The 19318-nt window shown below is 40.3% G+C and overlaps 3 protein-coding genes across 8 annotated transcripts in view; 2 read left to right on the top strand and 1 right to left on the bottom strand.

Annotated features, from left to right (window-relative positions):
* The first annotated feature begins 752 nt into the window (after nt 1-752).
* On the top strand, nt 753-10540 carry RAB9A (RAB9A, member RAS oncogene family). 2 transcript variants are annotated; one of them, XM_027447781.3, is made up of 3 exons: nt 753-875; nt 4747-4779; nt 7705-10540. In XM_027447781.3, the coding sequence occupies exon 3, from the start codon at nt 7739-7741 to the stop codon at nt 8342-8344; it is 606 nt and encodes a 201-aa protein (XP_027303582.1). In that variant the 5' UTR covers nt 753-875; nt 4747-4779; nt 7705-7738; the 3' UTR covers nt 8345-10540. The 2 variants fall into 2 exon arrangements, with proteins under 2 accessions (XP_027303582.1, XP_012950910.1); XM_013095456.5 differs by lacking the exon at nt 753-875 and adding an exon at nt 1319-1443.
* A 1843-nt stretch (nt 10541-12383) lies between these two features.
* TRAPPC2 (trafficking protein particle complex subunit 2) lies at nt 12384-17788 on the bottom strand. Of its 2 annotated transcripts, none has more exons than XM_072029284.1 (5): nt 17650-17788; nt 17376-17485; nt 15505-15647; nt 14486-14573; nt 12384-13841 (listed from the first exon to the last, which is right to left on the bottom strand). In XM_072029284.1, the coding sequence occupies exons 2-5, from the start codon at nt 17466-17468 to the stop codon at nt 13743-13745; spliced, it is 423 nt and encodes a 140-aa protein (XP_071885385.1). In that variant the 5' UTR covers nt 17469-17485; nt 17650-17788; the 3' UTR covers nt 12384-13742. The 2 variants fall into 2 exon arrangements, with proteins under 2 accessions (XP_071885385.1, XP_071885391.1); XM_072029290.1 differs by having other exon boundaries at nt 17642-17730.
* Nucleotides 17787-19318, top strand: part of OFD1 (OFD1 centriole and centriolar satellite protein) — a 30676-nt gene continuing 29144 nt past the window's right edge. For 2 of the 4 annotated variants that reach the window (XM_027447803.3, XM_027447794.3), the window contains exons 1-2: nt 17788-17921; nt 18317-18454. In XM_027447803.3, the coding sequence (XP_027303604.2) occupies nt 17826-17921; nt 18317-18454 (234 nt within the window). In that variant the 5' untranslated portion in view covers nt 17788-17825. Of the gene's footprint in view, nt 17922-17965; nt 18082-18316; nt 18455-19318 lie in introns of those variants that run through there. The other 2 variants (XM_027447807.3, XM_027447813.3) reach the window with 2 other exon arrangements.

Raw genomic sequence — 19318 nt, 5'->3', positions numbered from 1 at the left:
GAGATCTTGTTTTCCATTCCCTAGGCCGCGTTGTACATCAGATCCAAACCCAGATGACTGTGCAAGTGGCAAATCCTGCCTGATTGCATCTCCCTTGTGACCCACAGCATGTGATGGCTGTTTGAGCAAGCTGGTGTTTCAAAGGCTCTTCCCTCAAGCCTATAATCACCTATTCCTCTTGATGATGTGGGAGCCTCTTCAAACACACTTACACACATTTCTGCTCTTTTCATTTTTAATTACAGTTTGCCCTATCCTCATAACACATTGTAAGAACACAGAAAATATCCTATCTCCGGTTTCATTAGATTGCTTTCCTGTAAGTGTGATTTAGCACCCAGAGGACTTCATTCTGAGGTGCTACAGAGCGAAGTGTCTGACTACTGTTCGCAATTAGTGCTCTTTGGGCGTTGTTCAGCTCCCTCGCTGACACCTGTGTGGTTTTAAACACCTCGACCTGCAGAGCGAAGCTGCCTTGGCGTCGTGGGTCTGCTTATACGGGACCCTTAAGCATGGAGCAGTGACGCTGCCGCTGCAATTTACAAATAACTGAGCCGCGGCTACTCAATAAAGGCGTTTGAAGGGTTAACTCAGAGCAGCTGAGGAAAACAAATCGCAGCGGGACAAGGGCTGCGCTCCCAAACCCCCTTCCCTCCCCCTGCACCCCCCCCGGCAGCCATTTTCCCTCCCCCCCCTCCCCATCCCCTCACGGGGACCCCAGGGCTGGGGGCGGGCGCTCGGCGGGGCGGGCCCGTGGCCGCGTCACGTGACCGCGCCGCCCCCCCAGCGCCGCCATGTTGTTTCTCCCTTCAGGGTGGCGGGCGGCGGCGGCGGAGCCGGGGCTCGGAGCGGCGGCGGCCCCCAGCCGCGGGCAGGTAGCGCCGGGACGGGCCCGGGGGGCTCCCCTCGCAGGGATCTGCCCTTGGGGGGGGCTCCCCTTCCCCGGGAGGAGCCCCGCGGGTGTGGGGGTGGGAGCCCCGGGGCGAGGGGATCCCCTCTTGGGGGGGGGCTCCGCGCTCGCAGGCCTGGTGCGGGGAGCCCGCCGGCTGCTGAAACCTGTTCCAGGGGTGTTTGTGCCACTGTCTGTAAAGTATTGTACAGATCTGAAGTTGCTAGTGTTTTATTTTTTTTGTTTGTTTGTTTTTTAGTGCATGATTTTTTTTTTTTTTTGGGGGGGGGGGGAAGATGGGATGGGACTTTTATGTGTGTTTATATATATATATATATTTTTTTAGCAGTTTATAAGGTGATAAGCTATAACAGCAGACCAGGGGAAAGAGTTACTCCTCGGGCATATCCAAAACCTTTTTCAGACGCTTTGGTCACAGGCTCATATAGGGAAGAGCACATATTCCCAATGTAAGGCTGGCCAGCGTGGGTTGCTACTGCTAAGAGTCCTTGGAGGAAAAGGGAAGCTAATGTAGAGGAGAAAAATGAGCACAGGTGAGCAGAAATAGTTGCTCGGTAAATTACTGACAGAATGGAAGCAGTAATGGAACAGGGTTGAAAGGTGAATGTCAATTAACGTGATCTCATGAATTCTCAGAAGTGTTGGACCAAGTAGCACCCAAGGTTGTTTTGTAGTCGGCTGACAGACATTGGATGTTTAAGCTGGGAGATGCTCTACTGTGAGCTGCTGAGAAATGTCAACTCAGATTAAGTCAGAGTAAACAAGCTTGCTCGTTCTGCTTGAAAGTGGGGAATGAGATGGAAAGAGAAGGCTGGCTCTGTACAAGATGAAACTCCCAGGGTTATAAATGTAGGCATTTCTCCTGACAAGTTATTCTTATTGAGTTTGCGGTTAGATCTAAGTTATAATAAATAAAGTGATTTTGGCAGTGGACACTGGGATGACTTCATGATCCAACGGTCATGCAGGCTAAAGGATTCCTGCTCTTGGCAGCTGCTGCTGCTTTCATTGTCCTGAGTCATGCCGGGCAACTGCTGGAAGTAGAGTGCTGCACAGGAGTTAGAAGTAACCTTACAAATAAACCCTAAAATGTAACTTTTTGGTCGTACAAATGAATAGCAACAGCTTAATGTCAATCCATTTTGCATTGTTTTCATACTACAAATTATCAAGGATGAACTTGAGTTTTATTCTGCTGTTAGGTAACCAGCCTGCTTACGAGTAGAGATGATATTCAGATAACTCGTCATCAAATTAATCTATCCAGCCCAAAACACAAACTGCGATAATAGTGCAGTGTTGCAATCGTAGATGCAGGAAGGAAGACCTGCAAGGTGATTAGGATCTCAGTAGGTCAAGCCATGCGACTGAAAGGCTGCCAGGCTTCCCAAGAACAGGGCCACTGGTGAGTGCCCACCCATGAAGGGCTGGTCCTGATCCAGGGCTCTTGTGTGCCCCCTCCCAGGAGGGGAAGGTTGATTTAGAGCCTTCATGGCCGAGCCTGTGATGTATTCACAGCACACAACTGTAAAGCAGAATGTTTCAAGGTTGAGCAGGCTTGTGGCCTCTTACATGCTGAAAGCAGTTCTTGTGCTGTTTAACTGGCCAAAACGTAAAGCAGTACCTTTTAAATATGTGGGTGAGGATTAGGTAACTGGGGGAAAATATGAGGTAAATTTGCTTCTCTCCTCTATTTTCAGCTTTGTGGTAACTTTCAGATTTACTGTAGGTGGTAAATGTAGCTACACTGCAGCAACTGAGGGCTGAGAGTTTTAAAGACTCCACAAACACCGAGCATAAGGTAGCCTTTAACACTTAGTTGTGGATTTTGCCCCTGCCCTTGCAGCTCTGCTAGTTCTTGTGACTCTTTTCCAGAGATCTTCCAGAGAAGTAATTTATGTCATTATCTGATGGGCCACTGCAACTTAAAAAACATAGGAGACAGGGTTTTTTCTATGTTAATATGAGAAATATTGTCAAATACTTAGCTAGCTTTAAGAAAAAATAACCAAGGGAGTGAATTTACATTGTTACCACAAGGCAAGTATTTTTGCCTGACTGGATACTCCAAATGCTGGTTTGCCATTTTAAACTAGCCGTGTCTGGTATCTGTGGTTTGATGGCTTAGCAAGGAAAACTATGAATAGGCTTCAAAGCTGCCACGGGTGTGCTGTAAATGTGTAAGTTTGAGAACTGATAGGAGATTTTGAAATGTTGGTGTTTCTGTTATGTCAGTTATGGAAGTGCTGAAGTACTGACTGTGCTTGTCAGTGCCTTTGAGATGGTGTTGTGTTTTTTTTTTTCTTTTAGGTGTTAACCTTTAACAGAGTTAACTTTGTTAACGTTTTCCTCTCAGAAGGCTTGGCTGAAAGTGTTCTACCTAATCACATTTATTTACAGCCCAATACAAACTTGAGTCTGCCTCATGCTGTGTTTTTTTTCTCTCCCCAAGTCAAATGGGTACTTCTTAAGAACTTTAGTTTTAAGCAAGTATTGGAAAACTGCAGGCTTGTAGTTTAAAGAAAATTGTTTAAAGAATGACCTCGAGGACAGTGCAGTGCATATCTTCAAGGAAACCTCTGGGTTCAGTTTTGATCGTGTGTAGCGGATGGTTCGTGAGTGACTGCTGGCTGAAAATCATGATTAAAATAATCAAGTCAGAGAGGAGGTATAAGAGGAGAAAGAATAGACTGAAAATGCAAGTGTCACTTGCATCTGATTCTTCAAGAATGCTGGGAGAAGTCAGTGGGCCAGTTGTGATGGATCCAGTTTGTGCTGGTTTCTATTTTATCTGCACCCTCACTTTATCTTTTAACTTAACTTGCAGTGGTTTTGTTCACTTTTAATGGTGTGTTGCTGTGCATGTTCCCACCGTGGTAGAAGTCCAGTTGATGCTGTTCATTTAATATTTTAAGTGAGGTTGTAACCTGCTGGAATCAGATCCTATGCAGGTACTGTGCTGTCTATAGAGTAGTACAGGTAGCCAAAACTTGATGTCAGCACCTGTCTTCTTTTGGCCTTTGGCAGTATGTGCTATAAGCACACCCCCCTTTATTATGAAAATAATTTAATAGACTAAAAGGCACATTCCTAGGCTGGTTGCATGTTGCTGCTTTTTTTTTTTTTTTTTTTTTTGAGTGTTGCCTCAACATCTAATTGCTGAAAGAGGTAGCTGCACTCAAAATAAAAAGGCAGTTATGAAGCTGTCAGCATGGAATTAAAACCAAGATAGAAAAAAAAACATTACCTTGTCCAATAAGCTTTGAAGGGCTGGAAATCAAAGATTTTATAATGCGAACTGGTTTTATTTTTTGAAGTTGCATGTTTTCAGTCTTGCCAGGAAATGTTTGGACTGCTAATGAAAATGTTTCAGACTTGTAACTCAGTTCACTGTTTAAAAGGAGTATTCTGGGAGGGGAATAATTAAATAACATTTTGTGTTACGGTACATGATCGTGTTAGAAATGGCATTTAGTAGAAACTCTTCCCTGCTTCTAACAGGAATACTGAAGTCAGTGATCCCAGAGCTTATGACCTTATAAGCTGGAAGAAGAAATTCAGAAGTGGTTACCAAAACGCACCGCAGTGGGGCTGCTTTTTATTTATTTGTTTTGGATTTCTAGTTTGGGACTGAAAATCAGAATGAGGGAAAAATCTCTTTGCAGACTTCTCCGTGCACTGGATTGACGTTGCTTTTACGTTAGATGAAGTGTGCAGCACAGCGAGAAGTAACTGGAACAAATCTGTCTGTAATTCTGCGGTGTCTTGCAGTTTTTGATGTTGGTTAAAAACTATCAGATGCACATTGGAAATTAAGTTTTTTCTTTTGCTTTCAGGTGCTGAATGATGATTTAAACTGAACAATTAAGGTAATAAATCCTCAGGAATATTATATCAGATATTGACTGTTTCTTCCCCAGAAAAGATTGTCAAAAATGTATTACACGGATAAGTTTAAAATATGTAATAGGAGAAATAACATCAATTCTCTAAATTCTCCCAGCCTTTGAAAGATTCTGTTGTAGTTTTTTTTTTTTTCAGTGTTAAGACTTTGTTACTTGGGAAGGGGGGGTTGAACAATTCCAAAAATGAAGTTATTTTAGAAATATTAAATTGTTTTGAAAGATGTTTAAGTGGAAAAAATGCGACAGCCTACTGTACTGGAAACTGCCATCCAGGTTCTGCAGATGCTCTAAACTGCATATTTAATCAGTTGAGCCACAGATGTGTCCCTTACCGTAAACAAAACCTGTAAATGTATAAAGTTTTTGCTGCTTCCAAACAAAAATGCTTCTTACTGCGTTTAAACATATTTCTTTGGAGCCTCAAATACAGCTTGTAAGCTCATATTTAAATGACTGAAAAAATATCCATTAAATATTACTTTTCAGACTAAAAACTTGACAAAAATGTTAACTGCTGGTCTTATCGGTCCTGGTTTCTGTAGCTCTTGGTATAGAAGCACCAGGGTTTGGCTCTAGCTGAAGAGATGCTTTTATGGTTTGTGGCTGATACCAAATTGTGCGCCTGGCTGAAGTGTTCTTATGGTCAGCAGTCTCCTAGCCTCACTGCAGTAATTCAGATAGTTCAAGGTGTGCAAATTAACTTAACAGATCACGGATGCACAAAAGTAGCAGATACTGCGTAACAGTTTCCTTACTTTATTTTTGGTTTAAATTAAACGATTTCATGATAGTAACTGCAGTCTAACCACAGTTCTTTAAACTATAGGAGGTAAAGAAACAAGTGCTTGATACCAGTCAGAACTATATAAGTTGGTTGGTTGTTCGTTTTGTCTCTTATGGTATGTTTGATTTCATAGGACAGAAAAAGAAATATTGTAAGGTGTTCCCTTCAGTGAAGTGGAAAAACAGGGAAACATTCAGTACTCTCTGCTTTCATGAATGCATTATTTGTTAAGAAATTGCTACTATGTAATAAAGTAGCTCAAATAACCGGTTAACTAATGGTAGGAATTAGGGAGACTAATGAAGACCTGGACCATTTTAAAAGATTTCACCATGAACCTGGAAATCACATGCTAGTAGCCCAGTGATTCCAAGAAGGCTGTTCACATGTATTAAATGGGATGTGCTTGTATCCTGAGCCATAGCGATTACCCCATAGTTCTGTGAAAGGTAACTACATGATCCATTTGTGGTTATTAAGCAACGTTAAAACTGTTGTGATACAAACCTGTATAGGGATTTATAAATATTCTTTTTAACTTTGCAATATAAATGAAACCCCTTCCTCTGAATAATTTATAATGAGAGCAGACATTCCTCCTTGTATTTTGAAGGTTTCTTGCATTGAGGCTTCAGCTACTCTCAAACTGTAAAGCATTTCTTGTGTTTTACTGTAGATTGTGTCCAACAAGTACACATTCAAAGATGGAAAATTAGGGATGAAAAAAATTCCTGAAATGTCTAGCTTCTATTGTAGGCCTTGATTCTAAGGCAGAACACAGTCATATGACTCCTATGCCAGCTTGTATCAGGTATTAATTCCATAACCATGCTCTGTGGGGTGATGTATATGCCAGCAACGCTAATTACAACTAGCAAGACCACATTCCTTCCTTCAGAGGAGGAGACAGACCGGGCTGCCTATGACCTGTTTCCATTTTAAATAGACACTCTTTTCACAAAAGCCTGTTTTGGCTGAATTACTTTACCACTCAGATAGTAAAAGAGCTTACAGGAGCAGCGGTTCTCCTTGTGTAGAAACTTATGTTTGGGCTCATTAAAATGAACCTTGACCCCTTAGTGATTAAAGTACTTTTAAATAGTATTAGATGACACTAGTGCAATAAGAGCAAACCTTGGGCCAAATCACTGATGAGCAAACTGCTTCAAATAAATAAATAAATAAATGAGACTTTAGCATTAAAGGGTTTTATTATTATTTAAAAAGCTGAATTGGTAGCACAAATTTGACTGTCCCCATGCGGGCAGCCAGACTCTTTCCTAGCACCTTTAGGGTTTCACGTTTTACTATGGCAAGCCTACACATACCGAGTGATCTGGCATTGTAGACTCGTCCCAGGTATTTGGCATCTTGAGTACTGTTTGAAGTAGCAGCAGTGAATTTGCTTTTTTAGCAGTTGTAATATAAGTATTTGTTTCACCATAGCTGTTTTGCACGGAGTAAACTGTAAAATATTGAATGTTCGTGTACCAGTGCAGTGACAAAAGCAAGCTGTGTGACTTTTAAAATCCAATTACAGCACTCGTATTTGTTCTGTAGATTACAGTATTCCCTTCAAATTGATTTTAGTAATTCCAGTAAATAAGCAATAATTCTAATAAAAATTGGTGTCCTGTGTTAGGGATAAAGCTTCCTCTTCACTGCTGCATAATAAAGCGTAACTTTGCTAATGAACTGTGGGACTGAAGTGAGTATTAAAGGCACGTGTGCTAAAAGTTTGTCTTGCTCAATTCTTTTATGGCACTTTCAATCAACATAAAGGAATCCTTGCACTGATCTTCTGTAATACCCCTTCTGCACAAATGTTGGAGGCTTTTTGGGGAGAAGTGTTTTAAGTGACAGACTGGTAAATCATGCAGTACACTGCTTACAAGTGCTGTGCAGACTGGTCTGTGCAAGAGACAACTCTTAAACATTCTTAAGTGGATGCTCTTACTGTGAGTACCTACACTTTGCTTAGCATAGTTATCCTATTTTTTTCATGAAGCAGATTTTGGAGGACTTTTAACACTTTCTAGATACTTGTGTATAAAAATTTGTGCTCCCAACTTGCGTTTTTTTAACCATTTTCTTGATCTTTACAGGTCTAGGAAACTAGGAGGATCTCTTCCTGTAACAATGGCAACAAAATCATCACTCCTTAAAGTAATACTGCTAGGAGATGGCGGAGTTGGGAAGAGTTCCCTTATGAACAGATACGTCACCAACAAGTTTGATGCACAACTGTTTCATACAATAGGTGTGGAGTTCTTAAATAAGGATTTGGAAGTGGATGGACACTTTGTTACAATGCAGATATGGGACACGGCAGGGCAGGAACGTTTTAGGAGCTTGCGGACTCCTTTCTATAGAGGTTCTGACTGTTGCCTGCTTACCTTCAGTGTGGATGACTCTCAAAGCTTCCAAAACCTAAGCAACTGGAAGAAAGAATTCATTTATTATGCAGATGTCAAGGAGCCTGAAAGTTTTCCATTTGTGATACTGGGTAACAAAGTTGATATCAATGAAAGGCAAGTCTCTACTGAAGAAGCCCAAGACTGGTGCCGGAATAACGGTAATCATCCCTATTTTGAAACCAGTGCAAAAGATGCCACTAATGTTGCAGCAGCCTTTGAAGAAGCAGTTAGACGAGTCCTAGCCTCTGAAGACAGATCAGAACAATTTATTCAAACAGATACCGTAAACCTTCATCGGAAACCGAAACCCAGTTCATCTTGTTGTTGACTTTTTGTTTTGGCCAAGTTACTTTTGACTAGCTGGCTCTGTAAGAGGGTGGGAAAGGTGTAGTAGATAAAGTAACAAATGGGTTCCACTCTAATACTGAAGTTATAATATTCTGCTGCTTTCTTGAGGGAGCAAAAGAAATCCCCATTCATGAGTGACCCGTTATTGAGATAGTGATACTTTCTATTTAGGAAGGTGTCAAGTACAAATGTTAATATAAGAATGTAATTTGCCAACTTTAATCAAATGATAAATACTTTGATTATAATTAAAACTTGAAGTTCTAGAAGCACTACTTTAGAGAAACTGTTCTGGAATTGACACAAAGAAACTTTTATATGTATATATATTTTTATGAAATCAGCATTCCATTTTTGTTTCACTAGAAGTCAGTTTCTTAACAATGCTAGATATTAAACATTAGTCTCACTACATTCCTATTGATGTCAGTGGTACTTCATCTCTAATGTGTTTACTGTAAGTTAACATAAATTACCTTCAGGTCTTCTGTAATTGCCTGATGTGTCACTATGGGTCCCTAAGTAGAAGATAATTTTCTTACTTAGTTCATGTCCTTTTTCCTTTCACTTACAATTCTAAAGCCATACTAATTTTTCCAGCTGTTTAATGCAAAATACTGATTTTTTTTTTGAAGTTAATATGTCTTTGCCTTAAGTCCCATTCTGGCATGTTTTGATCAGTCAGGTGGAAAAAAAATCTGCATAACTGAAGTATAACCATTCTTAGTTACGGAAAATAAAATGTTACTCAGTCAGCTTTAATAGCACTTGAAGGGATCCATGTTAAGGCAGACTTCCAAGAAGACTTTTTGTATGCAGCCTTAAAGTTCTGAACTCCTTGTTCTGTTGACCTGAGCTATGAATGTGTTTATTTGTGATCTCTGTACTGTGAAACTATGGATTGGCAATACATAGAGAACTCAGGAAGCTCTTAACTTACAGCAGATAGTGACAGCTTTCAGCTTGAATACAAGTAGATACCTGCAGCTGGTATTTGAGCTGAATTCAATCTGTATTTAATTTGCCATTGTAGGGTATATATTTAAACATTTAACAGTTTTTAATATAACTGTACTCATTAACGGACGATGAATAGAAGCCAGTTTCATATTTAATGGTTAGTTTTTCTGCAGTAATTCAGGTGTTTGAGCTCTTGTAATTCAGCTCTTTATTGTTAAATGGTAAAATACTTGTATGAGAAGTTGTTGAAAGCTGGCTCTCAGAATACTCAATATCCTTCTAACAGCAAACTGGATAGTGCACTATTGCTTCAATGTGTAGTCTGACTGCTAACAGGCATGCTTGTTAACACACTGTAGACCTCAAAAGGAATTCAAATGCCTACGGGATAGGCCATGTTATTCATTAAACTACACAGACTCTGCTTTCTGTACTGCAACTCTTTTGTTGTAAAGGAAAAGCTTTTCTGGATAGTACAGTAATGGCAGGAGTCTTCTCTTAACCTATCTGTTCACTCTGTACCAGATATTATTTGGAGGTAAAGCTTGCAGAATTAACTTCATGCTGCTCTTACACACTTAGAATTTGGAGTATTTTGTATTCTTGCTTGAACCTGTTCAGGACTGTTTTGCTCCATGGATGTGCTGCTCCTGCTTAAGTGACATCTTTTTTGCTAATTGTACGTTTAACATCTACTTCATTCTTACAGTCCTGTATATACAGCAACAGAATTTGGTTAAGCTTCAGTCACTGAACTGCTTAATGTAGGTTGAGCTGCTACTTCTGTAGTGTTTAGATTTCAAGTCAGCAAATGAAAGATCTGTGAAGAAAGAATCTTAGCTAGATTCTTCCTAACCTTAAGTGGAGAGAGCAAAAAGCTTTAAAAACTAAGATTTGCATGCATTAGGGGCCATTGGTGACAGGAAATTTGTTAAGTACTTAAAGCTTCCTTGAACCTTCCTTTTAGTGGAGGTGAGGTTGAAACAAAATAGTAGGTTGTTACCATGTGAGTACTACAGATACTTACATAAGATCCCTAAAAGGAAACAAAGGATGAGAACCATTGTAGTAGTCTTTCTGGTGCCTCATAGCCCACCTGTGTTTTCTCCTCTGTACTCTTTCCACGTGACATCATGGTTACCCAGCCTCTGTCCGAGAACCAGGTCTAATAAAGCTAAATATAACTTAATTCAATAAAAGTGCTTGTGCAATGTGATATGCTGTCCCACAACTGTACACTCACCACAGTAGTAAAGGAGGTTTATGTGCTATAGTAAGTAACACAGTGTCACCTATGTAGAGGTCAGGCTTTGGCGTGAGAGGGAGACGGACACACGGTTGAAAGAAATAAGTCCTGTGATGAGCAGAAGTAGATAAGGTGCCAAAATAATACATTCGTAATACTTTGTAACAAATGCATTTCTGTACTTTGTGAAGGCTTAATGTTTATTATTCAATATGAAGGTAAGGTAGGCACTTGTGGTTTATGTTAGAATTCACTAATTCACTTCAGGTGCTAATGTACCTTAGGTATTGGGGGGGTCCTGTTAGCAGTATTTTTAGTTCTGCAAAAATAAAAATAGATATACAAAAAATCCAGGCTTCACTTCAAAGGAGGAAGAAAAAAGTTCAACCACCAGCCTTGGTAGAATATGGTCAAAAAAAAAGGGGGGTGGGATCCAGAGTGAGAACGTTGTTATGGCAAATGGGTGGGATTGATGTACGCTATGTATAAGGGAACAAACAACCAACTAGGAAGAGGATGGGCATAAGAGACTGCTTCTCTGCTTAAATTGAGCATTGTGCGATAGCAAGGACACAGAGCTCATGTTCCAGCAGAGTACACAGATGCTTAGTGCAAGACTGCTGCCAGGACCAGGCTGCTTGTGTTAGATTTTCTATTCCTTAAACTGATTTAGCTTTACAGTGAATCTGATAATGAAGACAAGTTCCATAAACAGTAACAGAAAACTGCAAAAAGCTAAGTCTAGGAGCTCTATTTCCTGCCTAGTTTTATGGAGGCTGGTTCATGTTCTTAGCCTGTGCTAATGTTCGTATTTCCTTGTGCTTGATTTTTGGACCATGTAGGTTAGTGATGGTCCCTTTCACTTGAAGAATGTTTTTGATTCCTTTGTTGCATGATACAGGTTATTTGCTGCTTTCTCATCCTGCAACTGACTTCATGTGAAGTTGTATTCCCAAGCCTCTGAGACTGGGTTCAAACCTAACACAAAGGAGATCTCTCATGCCCTATCCACTGATCTTCATAGTGTTGGCTATAATCATTGCCTCATCCATGCTAAAGCTGCATCTTTCAGACCTAGAGCAGATTTGTGACCATACCTGAACACAAGATAACTCTGCTATCTGCAAGTGGCAGGTAGAAATCTCTCAGCTTATTGCAGAAGTTGCAACTCAGAGGTACTCAGTGCACAGGAAATTGCAGCTACCTAACAAAGGTTCTTTGAAATTCTATCCAGAGACAACATTCTTCCCCACAAACCCTATAATGATTAATGGGAAGAATTAGTTCCCTTTTCCATGGCCAATATCAGTTGTTTTCATGAAGTCCAAATGGACTGATGAGGCTGCCTTTCCCATTTATAGTTCCTGGATTACTTTTTACTGCGTGCTGGCATGAGACAGTGCAATGATGAAAACCCACCCTTTTAAAAAGGAGTGGAAACTTTTAGTACTAATCCTTTGCCCTAAGTTTTCTTCTTTGTCATGTGCATGGTTATTTAACACACGTATTTCCTCAGTGGACCTGAACTGCTTGTATTTTCCCCAACCATTATGCTACTGTGGAGGAGACAGGAAACAGCCTAACAGCAACCTACTATACAGATAAAAATGCTTTATTGTAAATGTGTTGCTATTTATTTCATATGTGTACCTAAAAATCAGTTTGATTCTCAAAATGCTGCATGATGCAGTTTTTAGAAACCACTACTGTAGACAAGTATACCCATCTTCACTGACCACCCTACCAGTAAAGGTAAGCCTTATAATGATCATCTACTTTTCTCTTAAATCAATTAAAGTACAGTCAACAGGCATTCACACTGCATTATTCCACATTTTATTTAAGGTAAATATCAGAAATTTTATATATAAAGCATAGTGTTGCTTTTCTCATGGAATATTTTACAATGACGCTTTAGCAGTAAACATAGATTACAAAGAAATAATGACTGAGTATACATTTAAAGCGCCTATACATGTGGTCCCCTTAATTATACAAGCTATATAAAATGTACTTTTTAGAATAGCATGCCACTTCCTTTGGAAATCCCATTTTAAACAAAAAAAAAAAAAGTCTGAGAAGATAGTTTATATAGTTTTGCTGCATAAAGAAACAGACTATGTAAAAGATGATGAAATCAACCAAGATACTAGGTACGTACATGCTAAATGACCCATTTAAAAATTACTATTTTGTAATGGTGGCAAGTTTTGCAGATGACCACCTAACCACATTTTACAATGAGATGGTAGCCTGACAGGCCAAACAATGCCTTTCTGAAACCTCATCAAATAGACTTTAGACTTTCATGGTTCAAAGATCCTAGTCTAAATATATTTTCAAAAAGCATATTTCAGCACTTGCAAAGCCAATAGAAATAACGTGAGTTTGAATGCGTAAATTTAGTTGTGTTGTTCCCCCCCATGTATGAATTAGATTTAAAGTCGGGGCAGAGAGAGGTGTTTTGATCTACTTTATTAACTTCATTGATGCAACACTGCAGCTAAACACGTATTGCATGAAACACCTGATAAGTTTGCAATTTTAAGCTTTAAAACTTGCAGGTTTTTACTTTAAAGTTGCTGAAATACCAAAGATAAATCTTTGCTGATGGATCCTTTTTATTTAGCACTTCATAATAAATATATTATACATTGCAATCTTTATATAGACCTTATTTAATACCCTGAACATTAAGGTTAGTCTGGTTAGTCTGCAGAGTGAGTTCTCTAGCAAAGAACTCTAAGTAGAAAGGTTTATAGCAAAAATCAACCACTTCAGCCAAACAATCAAAACTTCCCTTTTGCTCATATTAAATAAATTACTAGAGATACCTAGTGTTTAGATCTGATTTCCTCCCACCCTGTGTAAGAGGCTTATCTTTTTTTTGCACATGCATTGACATCTATGTCTCTCTTCGTACCTATTCAACCCAGACATTTTAAAACTTAGTTTTCCCAAGACAGAACAAAAACTCCTGAAGATATGTTTTTAACCAGAGCAGCTGGCTATTTTATCTGTATCAGAAAAAAAAAAAAAAAAAAAAGAGCTTCTTCAGCATCCAATTTGTCAGTCTTCAGAAAGGTGAGTATCAAACATGCTGGGAACTAACCAGAACTACAGCTCAAATCAGGAAAGTACGAAAAAGCACTCACTCAGGAAAGCTATTTTTTCAGCTTAAAAGGTGTTTCTTCCCAAGGAACTGCACTTTCCTTTCAAAAGCACTGGATCGAATTGGTGAATTGAGTTCATAAAATGGATTCATTGCAAACTGAGGAAAGAAGAAATAAGCACAATGTCCAGAACTGGAAAATGTTATTTGAAATGAAAACCACTAATAGCTTTCAGCTTAAGTAGTGCCATTTAAAATCGTGGATCTCCTAAGTAGTCATATGTTTTCAAGGCCCCATACTATGTGCACAGCCATCTCATAGTAAGGACTCCTAAAAAATTCATCATGATGCTGATGGAAATTTGTTTCAGAAATTGGCATCATTTGAGTAGCTGTAGGAGGCCGAGCTGGCCATCAGGGCTCGCAACTGCCCCATCTAGTGGAAACAGCGCCAGGCTGTGGCAACAGGGGTGACTTGTGAGGAGAGGAGCACCTTGACAAGACTTCCGTGACAGCCCTTTGCTTTCATTATCACATTACTCCAGCAATTTGGGGCAGTGTTAACATCATTAAAATTAAAAAGAAATTGGAAGGCACAAAACCTATAACAATTTGGAAACGACTTTTCTGTTTAATAGAAAATGCAGCCTTCATGTCACACGTTACCAATGTGGACTGCAAGGGTGCTTCTCCCCTTACAGAGGTCCACCATAAGAAAATGTAATTATATAGGGATGCCTCAGCATGAACAGCAGGATATATTTAAAAGTACTGCCACAAGATTGTAAGAAGTGGGTTCTTACCTTTATATACAGCTCATACACATCATTAAAGAAGTTCTTAATTCCATCTTCTTGTCTTACATCATGAAGCATTATAAATCTCATATGTAAAACAATTAAGGACAGTTAACTTTTACAAATAAGAGACAACATTTAGCATATTCTGAAATAAGCATTTACACCTAATTCTGCATATACCTGAAGTGTATATGCAGAATTGTACATGGAATCATTGTTGGAAAAGACCTCCCGCATCACCTAGTCCAACCATCACCCTACTACCAATGTCACCCACTAAAACAAGTATTTAAGCACCAGGTCCAAGCTTTCCTTAAATACCCCCAGGGATGGTGACTCCACCATGAAATAGAGGAGACTCTATAGGAGTAAGCATTTAAAGAACTAAAGGAAGCACTGAAATTTAGAAAGCAGTACATTTCCATTTATATTTTTAAATTTCCCTATTTGAAAACAGCATCACCTTGCTATTTAAGATCATTCTTTTTAAAACTAGACAATTGTGAATATCAATGATATTCTCAGTACCTTTCCCATACATCCCTGAAATTAGTGTTACTTGCTATGTGTAACAAATGTTTCACAATACACGCTTTTAAGGACTATCTACACATACGATCAAGCCTTCACACTTTATTTTCAAGATGTGTGCAATTGACATCAAGTATGTTTATCCCTGCTTCTCCTCTTTAACACTAAGGAATGTAAGCAGAGAATCATGTATGTTTGCTCAGAACGCATCAAATTATTCCTCTCATGCCTTTCTCCTCTACTGTCTGTGAAATCCACGTTTCATTAGGCTATTTCAGGTTCTCCAAAAGCAAAAAATCTGTCTTTCCAGTTAGTTCCAATCTTAAAGAACTGCTGTGCTTCCCAACTTGCTTCATCCTGAAGATGGGAACCCTAACAATAATGGTGGTGAATAGTCAGAGAAATCTGCTACAATGTCATTTCAACTAATTTATCACTTTTCGGACAAGAAGCTCAATATATACAAAGAAAGAGATGAGAAAAGGATATGTCCAGCCGTGACAAAAGCAGAAACAAACCATTCATTAAATTTGTCCACAGTCTTCAGGTACATGTTGTTAGAAAGCCACATGTTCTCATCTACTAGGTCAAGAGCAGCGTGGGCAATGAACTGGTTGAGATGGCGATGATCATCCTAATACATTTCCAGAAGACAGAGAATTAGTAAGTAATTCAATAAAGGGAGTTAAATACAAATAATTATTTGCTCAAGCTTGTAAACTAGTGCTCAAGTTACATAAAATTCTATATATCCTTATTTCTGTCACATATTAATTAATCCTGTGATTAAATGAAACCTGCACATATCATCATGATACTTGGTTTCAAGGGAGAGAAAGTGCATAATACAGAGGTCATCAAGGAAATAGTCTGAAGACAGAGTGGGAAAGCAGAGGTATACAGAGAACAGATATACTAATGTTATCACTAAAGATTTTTTTTTTTTTTCCCTCTGGGATACTTGCCTAGAAACATTGGATTTTGCTTTATTGTTTTGAGGGGGTTCTTTATCCTAAGAGCCTACTAGGGAAAAAAATCCTGCAACCGGTATTAAATATATGCTTGCAGATATAAATTTAAACTCTTCGTATAATAAACATGAATGGCCTTCACAGAGTATCCACAGTATTTGACCCTAACACTACAAGAGCTGTGCTGGGGAAGAGTCATTTACTTTGTGTACTACCCAGAACCCTGAAGGGCATCTGCTAGAAGATGGCATCTAGATGCCTTCTAGCAGATGGCTAGAAGGGCATCTGCTAGGTAATTCTGTAAGCTCTTACATAAGTAGCCTTGCACTGTTTCTTATAATACTGGGATGCTGTTAAAACCAACCTCACACCTCTCAGTGTGCTGCTTCCCCCCAGCTAAAGTCAAACCTGGCTTAGTGCATTAACAGCTTCACCACTTCCACACTGAGACTAAGTAGTGAAGTTTAAGAGGCAAAAGCTTGTGTTGACTTATGTGTACATGCCCTTAATTCACCCTTAAACGGCATGTCTCAAAAGTGGGAGCAATAGTTACCAAAACACATCAATGTTGCCTTATTTTTCTTCAGCGTAAAGACATCATGTTTAGATTCTCTCTTAAGAGAAAGTTTAGTACTACAACCTTAGTCAGACAAGAATATTTTTTCCACTTTCTGACATCCTCGCACTTGCTAAATCTAGTCCGAATGGTCTTATTTATGATCTTTTGTGATATGCTAATACAAATTACAAATGACACCAGTGGCAGCGTACGCCTCCGTTTCTTGGTATGCGTGCACAAATGCATGCACTTTTGTTCTGAAGTCTGCTTTTTTCTTTGATGTAGTATCAGAAAGAACAGGTCTGTTTTTTTAACCTGCTAGAAACATTATATATTGAGTAGTCTTATATTTCTCATATTCTCAAGCATATTTATCACTACAAGTTTTAAACCTTCCCCACCTAAAACAGGCCTGAGTACTGAAGGGGGTTTAAAAAATATGGATTTATTCTGCAAAAAATAAACTGATGGAGCTTTCACACTAGTTCCTTCCTTCACCTTATTATTGTAAACAGATACCTTAAAACAGCGACACTAAAGAGCAGTGTATAATGACCTGGTGCTATAAAAGCAGCACATGCTACGAGCAATGACTGAAGCATGACTGGCATATATACCCCCCACAACACAGCATCAAATATTTACGGAAACAGCGTTTTACGCAGAACTAGTACATTCTGGCAAAGATATTTTAGGAGATTTAAGTGCTGCGGAGTTCAGCTCCCTGTCACGACGTGCCTGGGCCAGAAGCAAGCCCCGGACGCCTTCGGCAGCGGGTCGCTGAAATTATTAAAGGGGGTGGGGAGAACAACGCGATGGGGGAAACACGCACCTTGGACTCAGCTTTCCCGGGAGGCAGGAACTCCATCTCGAAGACGGGGTTGTCATGGTGGCCGACTATCACGAAGTAGAAGCTGCCGGACATTCTCCACAGCGGGGCACCTCGGCGGGGGGGAGGCAGGGACCTGACGCGGGCCCCACAGCGGGGACCGCGCCCAACGCCCCTGGGGGCCGCAGACACCTCACGAAGACGACCCCAAAACCGACCCCAACCCCATCCCCACCGCACCCCGACCCCCCCCCCCCGGCTCCCCTCACCTCCTTACCGGCCCTACCGGCTCCCAACAGCTCCCTATGGCCGCCCGGAAGGGCTCGGCTCGCATCCGTCGCCGCCGTGACGCCATGCCGGGGAGGCGGGGTGCCTGCCGCCAGTAACGGTCCTTGCTGGGGGGGTTAACGAGCTCTTTTATTTTTTTTTGGGGTGGTTTCTTCTCGTTTCGGGATGGCTGCGGCCGGCAGGGAGGCGCTGTCGCAGGATGAGCTCCGCAAAAGGCTGTACCAGGCTTTTAAGAAGCGAGGGGTGCTGGACACGCTCAAGGTGCGCCTGGTCCCGCCGCCACCGGCGAAATCCGCGCTGGGCAAACGGTGCTGGTGCTATGGCATGATTCCCAACCGTTTGTGTTTGTTTTTCTTCTTTTTTGCCAGAAACGGGTGCTTCATGAGCACAAGTGCCCTTCGGTAGTCTCTCTGTCAGGAAGGTTGGTGGCCCAGAGCAGGTCTTTAAACGTGCCGTGCTGGGGAGAGTGTCAGGCAGGGAAGAGAGGAGTAAATGAGAAAAGAGGATCAAAAAGGGCTTCTTAGGGCCCAGAATCTGCCCGTTTACTCCTGGAAGCAAGCACGCTGCATGAGTTATTCTCTTAAATTTCTTCCAGTTCTGTAGTCCCAAGCTATTTAAAACTAGTCGAGCTATTTTACTCCTGTCTGCTTCTTCAGGAAAAGGTCTTCCAGTATGGACTTGTTCAGGAGAGTGTCTCAGAGGATGGTTGTGTTCAAGAGCGACACTTAGTTCTGTTTTGCGGCCTGTTCGCAGTTGTTCTACCTCTTTTTCTTGTACTGAAAGTGTCCTTCAGTGTAAGTAGCTCTTCATGAATTTGCAGGCAGCAACCATACCTTCAGCATTCTGTTTTACAGCGCTGGGCGAGCCAAGGTGCAGTAGGCTCGTTGCTAGTTATCCCCCTAGCCCTCTGCATTGGTGTGAGGGCTTCCCTCTTGTCTTGAAGGAATTCAATCATGACTATTTTGAGCTTTCCAGATAAACCTGAGAGTGGTGTTATTTCTTTTCTCTTTCTGTGGAAGGCTGCATGTGTCTTTTTTTTTGAGGCATGTTACAACTCTTCTGCTAGTCATTGTTTGAGTGACACATCCACTTCTTGTTTTCTCCAAGCAGTCCCATAGCAGAAATTTGCGTCAAGTCTTAAATGCTGAAATTTTGTATTTCATGCAGTTCCAGTTTTGCTGGTGTTTAAATGTCTGAATGTATTTTTTTTATGACATAATGATCTTGGTGTACTTTTTATTCCCAGCTTTATGTCATCAGTGATTTTTTTAGCTCCTACTTTTTATGTCAAATTCATTGCAGTTAAAAAAAAAAAAATCAAGTTGTATATTTCAAAAAAACGACTGATAATCTCAAGGCTAAGAATTTCCTGTTCAAGACAACTTGTTTTCTCCCTCAGCGGTTTCTACAGTAAGCTTGCAATGATTGGACCATTTCCCATCTTGTTTGACTTAACTAATAGTGACATGCTATCTAAGTCCATTTACCCACTTTAGTTTTCCTTGTCTAGAAGATTATCTGTCTTAGATTTTATAGCTTTTCTGAGCTGAAGAACTAGTATGGTTGGGTTTCTTACAGATTCCTGCAAACACACTTGTATCTTCCAACAAGAATGCTCTCAACTTTCCCATGGTCTTTTCTGACTACCTCTGCTGGTA

Source organism: Anas platyrhynchos, chromosome 1 (genome assembly GCF_047663525.1).
Source record: "Anas platyrhynchos isolate ZD024472 breed Pekin duck chromosome 1, IASCAAS_PekinDuck_T2T, whole genome shotgun sequence".
NCBI lineage: Eukaryota > Metazoa > Chordata > Aves > Anseriformes > Anatidae > Anas > Anas platyrhynchos.
Note: the sequence above shows the minus strand (reverse complement) of the source record. Positions and strands in the feature narration are given on the sequence as shown.